Source organism: Grus americana, chromosome 21, assembly GCF_028858705.1.
Source record: "Grus americana isolate bGruAme1 chromosome 21, bGruAme1.mat, whole genome shotgun sequence".
NCBI classification, from domain to species: domain Eukaryota; kingdom Metazoa; phylum Chordata; class Aves; order Gruiformes; family Gruidae; genus Grus; species Grus americana.
In genome coordinates, this window is record NC_072872.1 from 2,286,516 (window position 1) to 2,301,574 (window position 15,059).

The following is a 15,059-nucleotide window of genomic DNA, read 5'->3' on the forward strand; positions in this document are numbered from 1 at the left end:
CAATGCAAAGTGCAAGTTTGTTCATGGTGGCCCAGCTGGCTTTTAAAAGAGAGACATAACAAAAGAGGTTATCTTGTATTTTTATAATCCTATTGCAATCTTCCAGTAAGAAAGTGGGCAAATCTTACAGATAAAAATATGTGTCTGGGTAACATGTATGGAAGTATAAAAATTTAGGAATACCAAAAGAAAAACTAAGACTTAAAAGCAAGTCTAAACACCTACTGAACATTCTATATTTTTAATTGAAAGCTATGCTGCCATCAAGCAAAGTCCAAGGGGCTTCCTGGTAATTACACACTTACGCATTAACTGTTTCACTGGGCTGCAGACGCAGCAGGAGAATAGATGTTTATACAACACCTCAGAAAATCAACTTTTTGTTCCCAACTGGGGCTACCGGGTATATAAAGAAGGAAAGGCACGCCTTGGGTCTGTGGCGTACACTCGTGCCGATATACAGACGTACCTGTCTGGTAAGGCTCCCTCCAAGGTTCATGGTACCAGAACCAGTTTTATTAGTCTGCAGCCACAGCATCACTGTGGAGGTCAGCTTGTAATGAGCAGTACGACCACTGGATTTCTCCTAGGAGTGGAAAGATAACAAAAAGGATAAACAAAAGGTTAAAATTCTTCCAAAAACTAAATGGTGGCTGACCCTGAAGACCCCATGAGCCACAGGACAGATACATATAACTCCACTCACACAGTACTGTCCGTTTCTTAAGAACAACTCTAAGTGTGCACATTCCCCTAATTTTTCAAAGCAAACCTAGTTAGAGCAATTTAACCTCCTATTACCTTGTTTTTATTACCTAATTAGTGATATTTATCTGTAGACCTTTACGCTCAAAAAAAAAAAAAATCTGAGGATCACATGCACGGAAAGTAACATACTTTCAATTCTTCTGGGATTCTTTTTGATTACAGCCCTGACTTATCTCTATCCAAATTGCTTCAGGGAATTTTCAAAAATTAACAGGGGAAAGAAGTTTACAGCCCCTAACACAATACTGCATTGTTCAGTGGAACACCTGTGCTCGTTAATTGTCTGGAATTAACTGGGTTTTGTTTTCACTTAGGAATATCAGTTGCCCCAGAGGCTGTACCTGAACCTCCACCACGTGGATGGAATCCCAGCATCCCTTAATCTTCTTTGATCCATCTCCAGCTTTCTTAATGAGGATCACCCCGGCAAATCCATGATCCAGATCCCAGAGGTAGACAGAGGAGACTCCACCTTCAAAATACCTGCAGGACGCAATCCAATAGGCACGTTAAAAGTAAGCAGGATCCAAGCCAGAGTCGGATATCAATAATAATCTTAAATAAGCAGAATCTCTATATCCTAGTAAAGATTTTTTTTCTTCTTCTAAGATGGCACGCTCACACCAGTTATATACCTAGAAACACAGCAGTTTATATCATTTTATAATACAGAGACTTTAATTACAAAAAAACTGTATATTTCTCTAAAGGAGAATAAAAGCCTAGAGAGAAACAGAGCCAGTTACAGATTTCTACAGTACTTGAGCAAACAATTCCTCTGATTCCAATTAACTGTAACAGCTGGTAAAAGCACAAGCTACAAAGTAGGCTGAGAGTAAGCCTTTATTTTACAGTGTGGGGTTGGGTGGTTTTTTTCCTTTTCTCTCGCTATTGGGAAAGTCTGGAAGTTCTTTACAATAAAGTCCGTTAATTAAGACAAAAGGGAACAAGTAAGTAGCTTTATGCTGCTGTCTCAAATGTTTGTGTGAAGCTGGCTTATTGATTTATTGCAAATAGAGTTGAACTGAAACGAAGGTTCTTAGAAACGAAGGGATGCTGTTGAGGTTTACATACTATTCCAGCTTCAGATACAGTACACAACAGAAAGTAAGCTAGACTACCTAAATTTCAGGTTTCTGGTAGCAAAAAGTACACTTTTGGAAAACGAACAAGGCAATGACATTGGCAGAACCCCACTGCTTCTTTATAACACCAGTGCTAGGCTCCTCGTGTGCCAGGTGGAAGACACACTTTAAAATAATGGTAAAGAACCCAACGCTGCAGGAAGGAAGACGCACAAGAAGCAATTTTGGCTTCTAGAAAACCAAAAGTGTAACCCACGGCATTTTCCCAACTGTTTCCATTCTCAAGTTACCGAAGAGCCATAAGGAGTATCACAAAAAAAGGAATACTCTTTGATGGCGCACAACTCTCAGGTCTCAGCGATGAACTCGTGCAACACGGAATCACCGCGTCCTGCGAAGAGCTACGGAAAGGAGGAGAGGCAGCTTCAGCTGAGCCAGAAGCTCAATGACAAGACACTTGAATAGTCAGACATTTCTATTCTCTTCCAAGCACATACTGCCGTTCTGCAAGTACATACATAAAGCAGACAAAACACCTGAGACTTCATTGTCTGGAGGACAGCAAAAGCTCATAATCCAAAGCCACAAGCTGCTTCTAGGATTGACAGATCCCAGCAGCTAAACTGGGAGTCACACAGATTAAACCATTCTGTGTTCCTGCCATCACGACCATGCACATCTGCAAGCGACTGCATGTTTCTCCTCTTCTGCAAGAAAGGAAAGTATCACTCATCACCAACGTGAAAAACTTGTTGAATCCTCCCACCTTCATGCTCCCCTCCTTTCTAAACATGAGCCTGACAGTTGTTAATGGCACTGAAGAATTGATTTACTGCTCATCTTGGACTTTATGTATTAGCTTGAAGTACTGTAGATTCAAGAACACTAACCCATCCTTTTCTACAAGTCAGGAGAAAAGACATTGGAAAGTTAATACGAGTAACACAGGCAGCTTTCAACATTTTCTCTGCACTTACAGATCAGTCCAGTATGTTGTTTCAAGAAGGCAGAGTCACCAAAAGAGGTCCAATTCTTTTTAATTGCATGCATTCAAGTCTGTATCAAAACCAATGCTGACCCCAGGAGGGGTACATGACTTCATATTAACTCACCACATCATTTTATTTTTAATGGGCGACTACCACTACTCATCACCAAGCTTAGTCTGGGCATTTAAGTAACCAACACACACAGCACTGTCCTACGACATTTGTCAAGCCACTGATAATACACCATTAAAAAAAGGAAAGCCCTTTGCTCCACAGGCATGCTAAAGCCAGACTTCCAGCAGGCAATTTAAACCTAACAAACCAACAAATACCCTTTTTTATATCCCCTGGGGAATTCACAAATGGATTTTGGTTAACGCAGTTAATGGGAATTTCAGTCCCGCAGCAAACCTCGGTTCCAATCTAAGTGACCCTTCCCTTCGACAAATGGGCAGCCTGAATCAAAGGCCAGAGAGCAGAAGCTATTGTCCATTTCCACAGCAAGTTTGCTTAAAAAAAAAAATTCATATATAGAATAAGTGAATTCACTGCAAATGAACTGGCAGCCACTGAGAATATTACAGTGTGTACAGACAGTTTCCCCATTACCCGTTTTATGAGCTTGCTACGAGCATGAAACATTAATTAAGAGAGGGACCGAAACAAGGTTTTTGGAAATTTATTCTTACCTACTGTACTTTGATCCTAATGACATGAAACAGGAAAAAAATAATTTTTATGTGGTTTACCTTTATGAGATTTTACATAAAGGCTTTTGTGGGTATTTTAAGAATGTGCTAAAATGTTGTCTGAAACCACATAAAACCATCTGAAGAACCTCCCGCCAGAACTAACAGTGCACACATGGAAACGCTTTAACTTGCCTTTGTATATTTAATGAATCAAATATAGTATTAATATTGTTTTAAATACCAACATGCTATTTCAATAAAGTTGCTTTGCCATAGCCAGATCCAGTATCTTGAGACTCAAACAACAATGCCAGCGATTGAACCGTTATGAATCCAAGGCACGCCGGGATATATATTAGCCAAAGCCTCCTCTGTGCTTCAGCAATATATAATCACTTCAAAAATATATTTTCTCCCCATGAAAGAGGAGTGAATATCATTGATCACTACATTAGATTTCACCTTTCCTCACGCAGCAACTAAAACACACTGAAGTGGGATTTCTGAAAACTAAACCCAGGAAAGTCATGTTTGGAGAGGGGAACATTCCTTGAAACCTGTTTTCTTCAAGAAAAATAAGCGCTACAGGTTAATTGGCTGCTACATAATAGGAAACTGGATGACAGACAGATTGGGAGGAATTTAAATCTACATTCATGAACTTGGATTTGCCACAAGAAGGCTGGACCGCCTCCAAGACCCCCCTTCACCACAGATTAAAAAGCAGCACTTATTAAAACCCAAGAGGAGAGGTAACGAGCTTGGAAAAGGTTCCTGGAAGGCATCAGCTGGTATCTTCTCTGTTAAAGAAACGCATGGGCAAACCAGAGCACAGGCCAACAAAGTTACACACAGTAGTGGCAGCAAAATGCTTTGAAAGCACTACATAGCTCCTGGATTGAACATCATTTTCTTTGATCGCCCATTCTGGATACCCTGGCTTGTGGTACGTTATCCTCCTGCACAACAGCAGTCCTAAAAGGCAATCTGTCTTCTTTAGAAGCTTGAGTCCTCTCCCAAAGTGTCTGAAGCCCAGCACAAAGCAATCAGCAGATGCTTTTGAGATGTACAAGAGGTCTGACGTAGGAGGAAAACTCCAATTCGTATCGGAGTACCTCAGAAACCTCCCCAAAGGATAAACCATTTTCAAAGGATAGCAATTCAAAGCAAAGCAATCAGTTGTCTTCTGCTTACCGACACGGATCTCTCCAGGATGTACTCTGGATTTACCTACAGACAAAAGTTTGCAATAAAACGATGAAAAAACCATAGTCTTATGGTTGTCATGTCCCTTTATTAACAGCCAAAACAATGCCGAACGATATCCCTGTCCTGTCCGAGGACAGCCAGTGTTCTTCCATCTCTGGTAAAATAATTTCTTATAAAAGTTGCCTAGGAAGGTGACTAAAAGGTGTAAGGCCCAACGTAACCATCATTCATTCTCTTTACAAAATTCAGAATAGCATTTCACTCAAGATCAATTCTAGTTTTAACGTCATGATCAAACACTGAAGTTTTATATCCGTTACTCATCAACCACAGAACTCCTGGAAAAAGCCATTTTATAAAAAAAAAAAGTCAGACTTAAGACTGACCTACTTTACGAATGCAAGAATAAAAGAAAATATTTAAGCTAAGAGTGATCCAAAGCTTTATGAAGTGTTTGAAGTTTAAGAGGGTGGAGACACAGGATGGAAACTTAAGGAACTCGAGTTGTATCCATGAAATAGAGAGACCACGGCCAGAACAAGACTGTAACTCCAAGAGGGATGAGACAGGGGAGGAAATCCCCCAGCTTCCAGCACAGGCCTCCAAGAAGGAGGAGAGAGAGTAGTCACTTTGCTTTAGCACTAAAGGACAGATGAGGAAAGGCACCATAACTTTCCTGATAGCATTCTACTTCTCGTAAACCTTACAAATGAATGCTGGACCCTATACTGAGAAAATGAGTTTCCACCGCACAGCAATAAAAACAAGCTATGACTTTCAATTACACTTCAGACCCAAATCACTCATCCATAAAAACACTTGTGTCTTTTCCAGTAAGTAGCTGAGAGCCAGAGATGCTGGGTGGGTTTCTGTATCTGGCTTACAGCTCTCGCAGCACTAAGCCACGAAACCCTGATGCCAAAGTACCAATACCTGGAACCTCAGGCTGGCGACGCAAACCTTCAAAAGAGTTGCACAGCGTTTCAAACTGGCTCGTTCAAAGCAGCAAAATATATTTTCTTTTTTCTTCCCCTAAAGGTTGCAGAGCTATTTCTTCCAGCTACAGAAGTTCAGCATAGAAAGGGAAATGTCTCCATCTATTTAGATCAACAGACTTCCAAGAAACCTGTCATTTAAAAAAACCTACCCCAAAAGAAAATATTGAGCATTCAGCTGCAAATGTTGTTACAAGAGTGACAATGACTAAAGTCACAATCTGAAAAGCAAGCTAGTGTCAAACAGCAATCTGAACCGATTACCTAAAAGATTTGGTGAAGGAGACACTGCAGCCATTATTAAAACAGATGATTGTAATGCCAAGTGACTCGGCACAATTGTCACCAAGTCCCTCCCGGATGCCTGCACCCTGTCATTTCAAACCAGCACATAAATAGCAACAGAAATATGAAGGAAGTGGCAAATTTCAGCAACCCACCCTCCACCGAACCCACAACATTACTAAGACGTTCATTCAAATCACCTGCCAGCTTGTAGCTCAAGGGAGGGGAAAGAAAGTCTTCAGGACAAGACCAAGAGAAATAATTCTGTTGCCTGTGTCCCCCACCCAGCCTTCTAGTAACGAGGCTCATGAGCCTGTTCTTTAATTAGAAGGACAGGTTAGTACCAGGGACTAACCAGGATGTAACACTTCTCCCACTGGCATGAGTACAGATGATTTACAATTCCTCTCCCTCCTCCTTTGGTCCCAGGAGTGTAACTCTAGAACACTTTCAGAGTGTCACCTAAATACTTAAAACGAAAAAGGTAAAATGTTTGTGTATTCTGACCAGCTGTTTTTCACCACAGTTTATGAATGCAGCCCAAAGTACGCTTGTGGGCTCTGTACAGGTATTTTACAGAAATTCTTTCCAGCATACACAGGTGCAAAAATCCCTCGAGCAAACATACCAATCTAGTTAGGTATGTGTAACTTCAATGCCAGTTGTACTTAAAAGCACACATCTGGACCACGGTGGGATGACTCGAACTGCGAAGCAGAGTTGTGAAGTGCAAGGAAGGAAAACAGCATCCAAACAATGGGATCCTGAAGGCCCAAAATCTCCCAGAACCTCCCATTTTGTGCTCTCTAATACCATGCATTATTTAAAAAAAAAATCTGTATTGCTCACATTTGCCTTGCCATCCAATTGCTCTTGGCAGATGGAAACTAATGACCAAATCCCTTTTGAGAAGTCACCTGGAAACAGTTCCATTAGCCACCTAATAAGCAAGACAATGGGTCACTTTGTACCACGTCCAAACGCGTAACCGGTTCATTAACTACCAGGAAGCGCCGACTGCTTACAAATCTTTCACCCGTACCCATCCGTTAGACCAGCAAGCTCTGCAGAGACAGCCCACTGCTTCATCCTCCGACAGTCTGACACATTTTAGATGCTGCCAGCTATAATTCAAATATGGGTAGGAGGGGAAAAGACAGCAGCAGAAGTCTTCTGTGTCATGTATTAAGTTTGCCAAAGTCTGTGCAGACTACAGACTTCATGTGACATACTTCTTTCTTCAAATAGGTATTTATCAGATGTGCTACAAGATGGCTATTATTTAAGTTACTCTGTCTTCAATTTTCCATCATTAATACACTGGGCATTTGTGAGAGCACGAGGTAAATTTCTGCGAGTACAGCCATGTATTATTAATCAGTTCTCAAATTCCAGATCATAATAAATGGAGATTTTAAAATTTAGTCTTGCTCCATTTTTGAAAGCACGTAAGTAATTTCTTACTAGGGATTTAAAGCCTTCAGAGAATGGTGTTTCAGGATAGCACTGCATCATCAGTGCTGACCTCCTAATACAAGCCTTCCCTCTCCAGTGTTCAGATTTTATGTAATCACAGAGAACCGTGGGAACCCAAGGGAAAAACTCCTCCTCCGCTGAGTATCTCAGATTCAGAAGACAAGAATGTAGTCTGTACAGAGCTGCTCCAAAATGAAGCACCCAAGGAAAGATAAAATAATAAATCAGATGAAAAGCAACTAATTTTGTTTTCCCAGCATGTCAGTATACTTACTTACTTTTTTCCTCTCTTCTTCTAAGTTTGCTCTAATCTGTGTAATATATATCACCAACTTCAATATCGATTCTGGTTTGAGTTTGGAGCTGCCCATAGGCAACTTGAGGAAGGGACCCCAACGCCGCTCTGTTTACTCTGACATCTAAACAATTTCCTTGGGAAAACATCATGGTTTTAATTTTAAAAGCACGCGAACATTAAAGCAACGAGCATCTTGGCGGTTTAGGTCTGTCTTATGAGAATTCATCTTGTACTTATCAGTCTAACCCGGAGGCAAGAATCTCCTAGATGACATAATCCTGATGTCACACCCTATTGTGCAAAACCCTAGCCAGCAGTGAGATGGAAAGTCAGGTTTCCTTAGCGCTAGGATGCATAACAAATGCATCTGGATTCAATCTGCAGGGCCCTTGCTGTGAAAACCGCAGTAACTATCATGCCCAAGAGAAAGCCATCACAAAGGGCTAGTAACCATTAATGAGGAACAGTGAGCTAATGGCAATAAAGTCACTTCAAAGCTTTCCATGGGTTTTTAGTTTAGGCAAACTAGGTTTACATCTAAACACAGACTGAACGCTTATATAAAGAGCTCACAGCTGCCTAATCACTTTGTGAGTTGAAAGTTGCACTGCAGGCTGCAGGAACTGAAGCTCAGCAACTGCTCCCCCATGCACACCTACGGGCATGAGCACTGGCAGGCTCTGCTAAAACCAAAAACACTAATTACCTCTCTCACATCTGGTGCTGTCCTTTCATTTACTTGGTGGAATAGGCGCTGTTCCACACACAAAATCAATCAAATTTGGTCAAACAGATAAATACAGCAATTGCTACAAACCTTGCAAGAAGTGCAAAGTATTTTCAAAACTGGAGAGGAATGAACTCCACTCAGAAGATCTCATGGTCTATCTGACCAGGTAAATGGACACATAAAGGCAGGGAAGGAGAAATTAGATGACAAACCATAGCAGCACTCTGAAAGAGTTCAAGTTCAAGCACTAATAGAGGTTTGCCATTTTTTCTTATCAAGACAAGTAGCTGAAGGCTAGAATCAGATATGGTTCATGCCAAAATAAACTAAGAAAAAAGGTAAAAACAATTAAAAAGGGGAAAAGTATCCAGCAGCTTACAGGATATTTGAACACACTCAGTAGTAGAGACGATGGCACAGAGTTTAATGGCAAAGAGCCACAGAGTCAAAATGAGACATCCCTCAAGTCCAGCAAATCAAGGCTGTTCAGTGAGATTAAACACACTAATAAAAAAAAAAAGTCAGCCCTGAGCACTCTAAAAATTAAAGGGTAAGCTTGTCTGTCACTAGGACTTTGCTGCTGTACCTGACCAGTGGCCCCTTCAAGGCTCCTGAATCTACGCATTCCTGAAGGCACATGCATACAGGAAATTCCTGTAGCTTTTCCTCCTCCAGCTGAAAAAAGAAAGGTGATGGATGTTCAGTTTAGGCAGTATCTATGCTGCAAAGAGTACCGCAAATGCTTGGCTGGCAGAGGTGCCATCCTCAGCACTGCTAACGCCATCAAAAATCTGAGTGACTAACTCCATTTCGGACAGGATTCCAATCCAAAATTCAATAACAAGAGGATTACACACAATGAAAACATTTTAGAGGTCAATCCTCTCCCAGACCTCCTTCTGGTCCTACCAAATTCCTTGTCCAGAGCTCTAATATAATAAATTGAAAATGGATCAGCATCAAAACACAGATAGAAGCAGAAGTTCAAAAGGCTTCTGGGCTTATTCTGTTGAGAGAACTCAAAACCTTGATCAATAAAAACATTTTCAGGAGCAGAATGATTAAGAGGACTGTTTTATGGTTTTTTGGTTGTTTTTTTTTTTTGTTAATTTCAAGCTGTTAAAAATCATAAGTACCAATAAATCCAACTTAACCCAAGAAAGAAAGAGGTAAGGGATAGCTTTCTAAAAGTATGTCAGCATACTAAACTGGTGCAAAGTTCCCAGAACTCATCTTGTTTGTAGAAACACTCAGATCAGCAGCATCCTTCCCCAGGGAGGTCTATTTAATCACTTCAGAAACAGTTTCTTGCAGACAACAAAGAGCGATTAGATTACTTAATTAAAGCACTGATTATCTCCAACCCAAAACAACAGAACACAGAATCCCAAATAGATAGATTTACCCAGATGCCCTGGTCCTCATTATGCTTTGATTTTAATCAATCGCGCACACACGTCAAGCAAAGGGCAATAAATTACAACCATGTGTTTGAAGGAATTATCTTCGTGATATTGGAAGTGGAGAGCCAAGGCTCTAACTGAATGGTGTAAGATATTAGACTTCCATCTGGGAATAATAACCTACCGAACAAAAACATACCAGGGCATTAGCTTCAGGCAGTGTCTGAGTTAAACCTGGCAGCAGGAGATCAAAATTAAACAGTTGTTTTTTGGGAAAGCGACACGCATTTTGGTAAAACAGATAACCAAGAAATATGCTTGTTGCTTAACATGTATCTAGTATAATTCCTCTTTAACCCAAAGAGACATGAACGTGCCTCCAGAAAGAAAAGGTGGGCAACTCTACAGATACTTAAAGGTAGTTTGCATTAAAACAGACGCTTACAGGGGAACAACTCCGCACTGGTAAGGAGGCAGTGAAGATTCAGCAAAATTTTTATTCTCAAGCTTTTACGATTTGATACAACTCCATGCGATACTACAAGACCTCTCCAAACTTATTTTCACACTACAGTCAACTCAGTGTGCTGGCCAAAAAGCTTTTGGGGACAAAACTCAAGTTTAAGACTAGTCAGCAGCAAGCAAATCTGCATGGATTATTTCACAGAAATTGTTAACAAACGCCTAACAGGCTGTTTCCCTCAAAACACCCACGCTAGCAGGTGCCAGCCCCTTGGGAAATGGCAAATACATGCTGATGACTCATTAAATGTAGGTGGATACTTATCACACCTGATTAAAACAGAAATCTAAAAAGGAATGGTATGTGGGCCAAATGGGACTGACACAAGGAAAAACTGAAACTAGCTGAAATCTTGGGAGACGCCCGAGATGAACTCTGTGCGTAAAGGTAAAACGGGCGACAATCCCGAGGAAGTTTGGACCGTATGCCGAGAGCAGAGTGGGAACAGCACATATTCTGCAAAGCACTTATTTTTCTATGAAAAGGAAACATCCTCCTCTTCCACTCCCTGCTGGAACAACTAGCTGGGGAGCGAAGCGAGCACCATACAGAGCGCTGGCTCAGAAACAAGAGCTTACAAGGTATTAAGATACACAAGGTCTTTCTGCGACGGGCAGTCCTTACTGGCTAGATGACTCTGCAAGCACAAGATCCAGCAGTTTAGCCCAGCAAGGCTGGAAACAAAGCCACAGACTGCTTTTTTGAAAAACCTAGCAGAAACCCTCATTATAGGAGTAAAATGTATCACAGCCCAGGAAATTCAAGCACACTGGGGCCCGGTGTTCTCTGTGAATGACTGCTTACATAAGATTATTTCTGTATTAACTGTTACCTCTCTACCATAAAACACAGCATAGGCTGTGGTTAAAGGTCTAGTTCAAAAACATTCTCTGCCCTGTAAAGAGTGGGAAAGAACAGGCTCTTCAGAGACAGCTGAATGAGAACCCTGTGTCAAATCAGAGGCTTCTATCTCAGCACCATCTTCATCCTCTTAATCTGCAATGCAAGCCGAAAGTACAGCAGGGCAACAACTGCTGCACCTAAGCTCTAATTTTTTAAGAAAGAGATTGTAATGCGAAGTAACAATTAGATTGCTGTCGCCTATGAATGGTCTGTTTGGACAGACATCCCCACCAGAGTGAACAAAGACAACGGAAGTCTCTGCAGGTCAAGTCAAGAAACTTTTTTTGCATGCTGCCTACAAAATGAACACTGTTACTGGAAGGTGGAGCCGTTATAAATCTTCCCATATAACAGAAACTGTAATTTTCACAAAAGATACAGTACTGAAGACTGCCAGCACACTACTAATTTTTTTGATTAATACATCAATGCTTTCAAACGAGCCTGAAATCTTTCACAATGCTGGAAAATCTCTGTTGTCACTGGCTCTGGAATTTGAAATGACACTGATAATTTTGTCCTAGAACCGATGCATCATGCACTCCTTTTCCCAGCCCTGCAAGTTGCCAAACCAGAAGGCCAGCAACACCTTTAATCGACATCACATGGCTCAGACCTACTTCTGGCTTTCCAGCGGGTACGCGGTATTAGTTTCCAGCTCTAGCAGACCATGGAAATGACATCACTGCAATTGCCATCTTGTTCCCACTACAACCTTCCCCACACTTCACTCCCACACACAACTTCAGCAGCTGTTAATGCCGGTAATTGTTACAGTCATTCCCAACCTGATATGTTGGCAAGACCAGCAAGGAGCAGTGAGAAAAGCTGGCATTTGCTACCCCCACCTCATTTTTTGCCCTCCTCCGATCTCCAAGTAAAAATGAAGCTTCTGCTGTCAAAATGCTAAATCCAATTGTCTTGTTAAGAAAGTGCAGAGTCCAACTACTAGAACAAAAGCATGTTTCTATCCAAATCTCTGTTCTAGGTAAAGTACAAATCATTTCCAATTTCAAGCATGAGGAACCCTTCAAATGGTCAGGTTAAGTTTCCCTAACTTCACAAATTCTTTCCATAAATGTCACAATTTTTACACCACTCAGCAAAACGTAAGCCACCCTTCTGCTCTTTTTCTGACACATTTTTGAGGTCATAACACGCATCAAAGCGGACTGTGCTGACAGATGCGCTTATCTAGTCTGACTACACTGCAAGCCATAATGCCTCCGTCCTTTCTGGCTGATGACACAAGAATGAAGTCTTTCTGAGAAATCCCTCCCGCATCCTCTCTAACAATGTATTGCTTATAAAACTTGGACTGACAAGCTGGAAGATGAAATTTGATGCAATCTCGCCTTTTACTTCCGTACAATATATTAAGACTACTGTTGTACCATATGCAGAACAGGGTTCAGCAGACTCACCAAAGTCTGCGAGTAACCCGTACCGTGCTTTCCTTCCTGCAAATTAAACCTTTTTAAAGAAGTTATTGTATCCAGCCGTGACTTCATGGTCATCTGATCAGAGAGGGATTTAAAAAGACAACCTTGGGTCCGTACATCCTACTCATTTTCATCTTAGTGTATAAAAAACCCCTATTGCTCCTGGTCTGGTCTGCACCTGGGGAGCAACTGCAAACCTCTCTTTGCTGTATATGCAAAATTCCTTTCTTCCAGTAAGTTCGGATACCAACAACTGTTACTTGCAAGAGAAGTTGGACACCTATGAAAATAATGCATGAAAATCAGTAAAAATACTTGTAACAGAATATTACACATTTGGACAGGCTACACTTCCATTGAGCCACATCTTAAAAAAGAGTAGAAAACCTAGTGACTTTTTACCTGCTTTTGTTAGCATTAGAATAGTACAGTGACACATGATGAACTACAGCTAAGGAGGTATTTTATCTCCATTTTTGGGCAACATGAAGCAGCAATGAGGTTTCTTCACCTTTTTCACAGTCATTAGGCATCTCCAATAAGAAAGCATCCCGTTACCAGATAAAGCAGTACGTTCATTTTGCTTTGCAAGGCACACTTGCTTTTAGATTTAGCATTACTATTTCCATCCCACTAGGAGACCACAACCTCCAAAGATGACAGCTGAACCTGATTGCATCTCAAAACCTCAGATGTGACTGCAACGCAAGACCAGCAAGCCACCTGGACAGTTTCCTATTGCTGCTTTAAAAAGAGACACTGCCTAATCTACATTTCTCTTACACATGCTCCATGAATTCCTTTGCTTTACACCTCTTTAAAAAGGGCCTAAAACATAAGCATCAGAAGTATATTAATCACCGTACAACTGCTGCATTTTGGTATACTAGCGCCTGTCATTTTACTGGAAGATGTGAAAGTTGCTGCTATATATATAGATACTTTGAGGGAATGGAAAAAGCAGATGGTTTAAGACTGAACTTAGTCAAGATCAAAGAGAACCCAGGTCATTTCAGGACAAAGACACCATTAATCTGTTAAAGGGAGGAGGGAGGTAGGAGAGCACCTCAGCATCTGCCTTTAGCATCAGCTGACAAATTTGATCATGTTTTCGTATCGTGAAATCACAACAGATACGCTTCCCAACAGCAGACCAGCGGCTGCCTACCCTTCTTCCTCTGCTATACATTGGTATGCCACTCTCAGAGGCAGCTAGTGACCGCGTTTTAGACTCATTGTGCGCATTGCACGCCTGCTGAAGGAAACAAAGAAAGCAGAGGGCTCTGTACGGTAGAACTGACATACAAGTCTCTGTACTGGTCAAAGGCATTGTTGGCTTCCACCTCCAGCTTGCGCAGGCGAGCAGATGGCATGGCACCGTCTTCCAGGGGAGGATCATATTTGTTACTCCACGGTGATCTGCCAAAGAGACAAGGAAAAGAGACAGTTAGACAACCGAGGCAAGCTCTGAAAAGTTTGAGACTGGGCGGGGGGGGGGGGGTGTCTGACCTGATCCACAGATGCTGAACATCCAAAAACCCAAAAGGTACCAAGAGCAGTCTATCTGTTGAGGGTGAGATTCTTACAGACATTTCAGATACTGACAAAAAGGGGACTTTGCCTCCTCAAAGTTTGCAGTGTACCTGGGGAACACTCCCCATCTTCTGGTTTCTACTATATAAATAATCATGCTTAGGTTTGCATCTCTTCCTTCTTAAATATTCAAAAATGAGGCCTCAGCTGTTGCACGTTAGATATTTAAAATTATTTTCATGCAAATACAAATAGATTGTGTAGTTTATTTGGGATCTGATAGTATCTGAGCCAAATACTGCTGTCTACAATTAAGGTCCAAATTCTCCTCCACTATTTTGCTTTGAAATAAACTCTACTTTTACCAGAACATTAGGAAAACATTTGAACGGTCTGAAGGATTTAACAGGGTTTGTAAAGCTGCAGGTTTTACTACGGTTTCTGCAGGTGTGGAAGAGATTTTGTGCTCTTAATGAAAGATTTGGTATTAAAAGATTAATGGAACCCTTTGCCCATCTGCTTGAGACTTTTATAATTCCCATTCTGTAAACCTGCATTCTCCTTTTCATTTCCCCTTGGAATAACCAACCTACATATATCACTGCTAGTTTAAAGAAAGGTACCTCCACCCTTTACCTACTCACTTTTCAAAATACTGCAGCCTACTAGCACTAGATTTAATGCAGTCCATACGTAAGGGCCTTTTCCTCAGTAGCCATTTGTTATTC

The 15,059-nt window shown here is 41.2% G+C and overlaps 1 protein-coding gene across 3 annotated transcripts in view; it reads right to left on the bottom strand.

Annotated features, from left to right (window-relative positions):
• Positions 1-15,059, bottom strand: part of CAPZB (capping actin protein of muscle Z-line subunit beta) — a 69,411-nt gene that overhangs the window by 12,592 nt on the left and 41,760 nt on the right. For all 3 annotated transcript variants that reach the window (XM_054849297.1, XM_054849298.1, XM_054849296.1), the window contains 3 exons: positions 14,104-14,217; positions 1,110-1,251; positions 470-586 (listed from right to left, as the gene is read on the bottom strand). In XM_054849297.1, the coding sequence (XP_054705272.1) occupies positions 470-586; positions 1,110-1,251; positions 14,104-14,217 (373 nt within the window). The remainder of the gene's footprint in view (positions 1-469; positions 587-1,109; positions 1,252-14,103; positions 14,218-15,059) is intronic.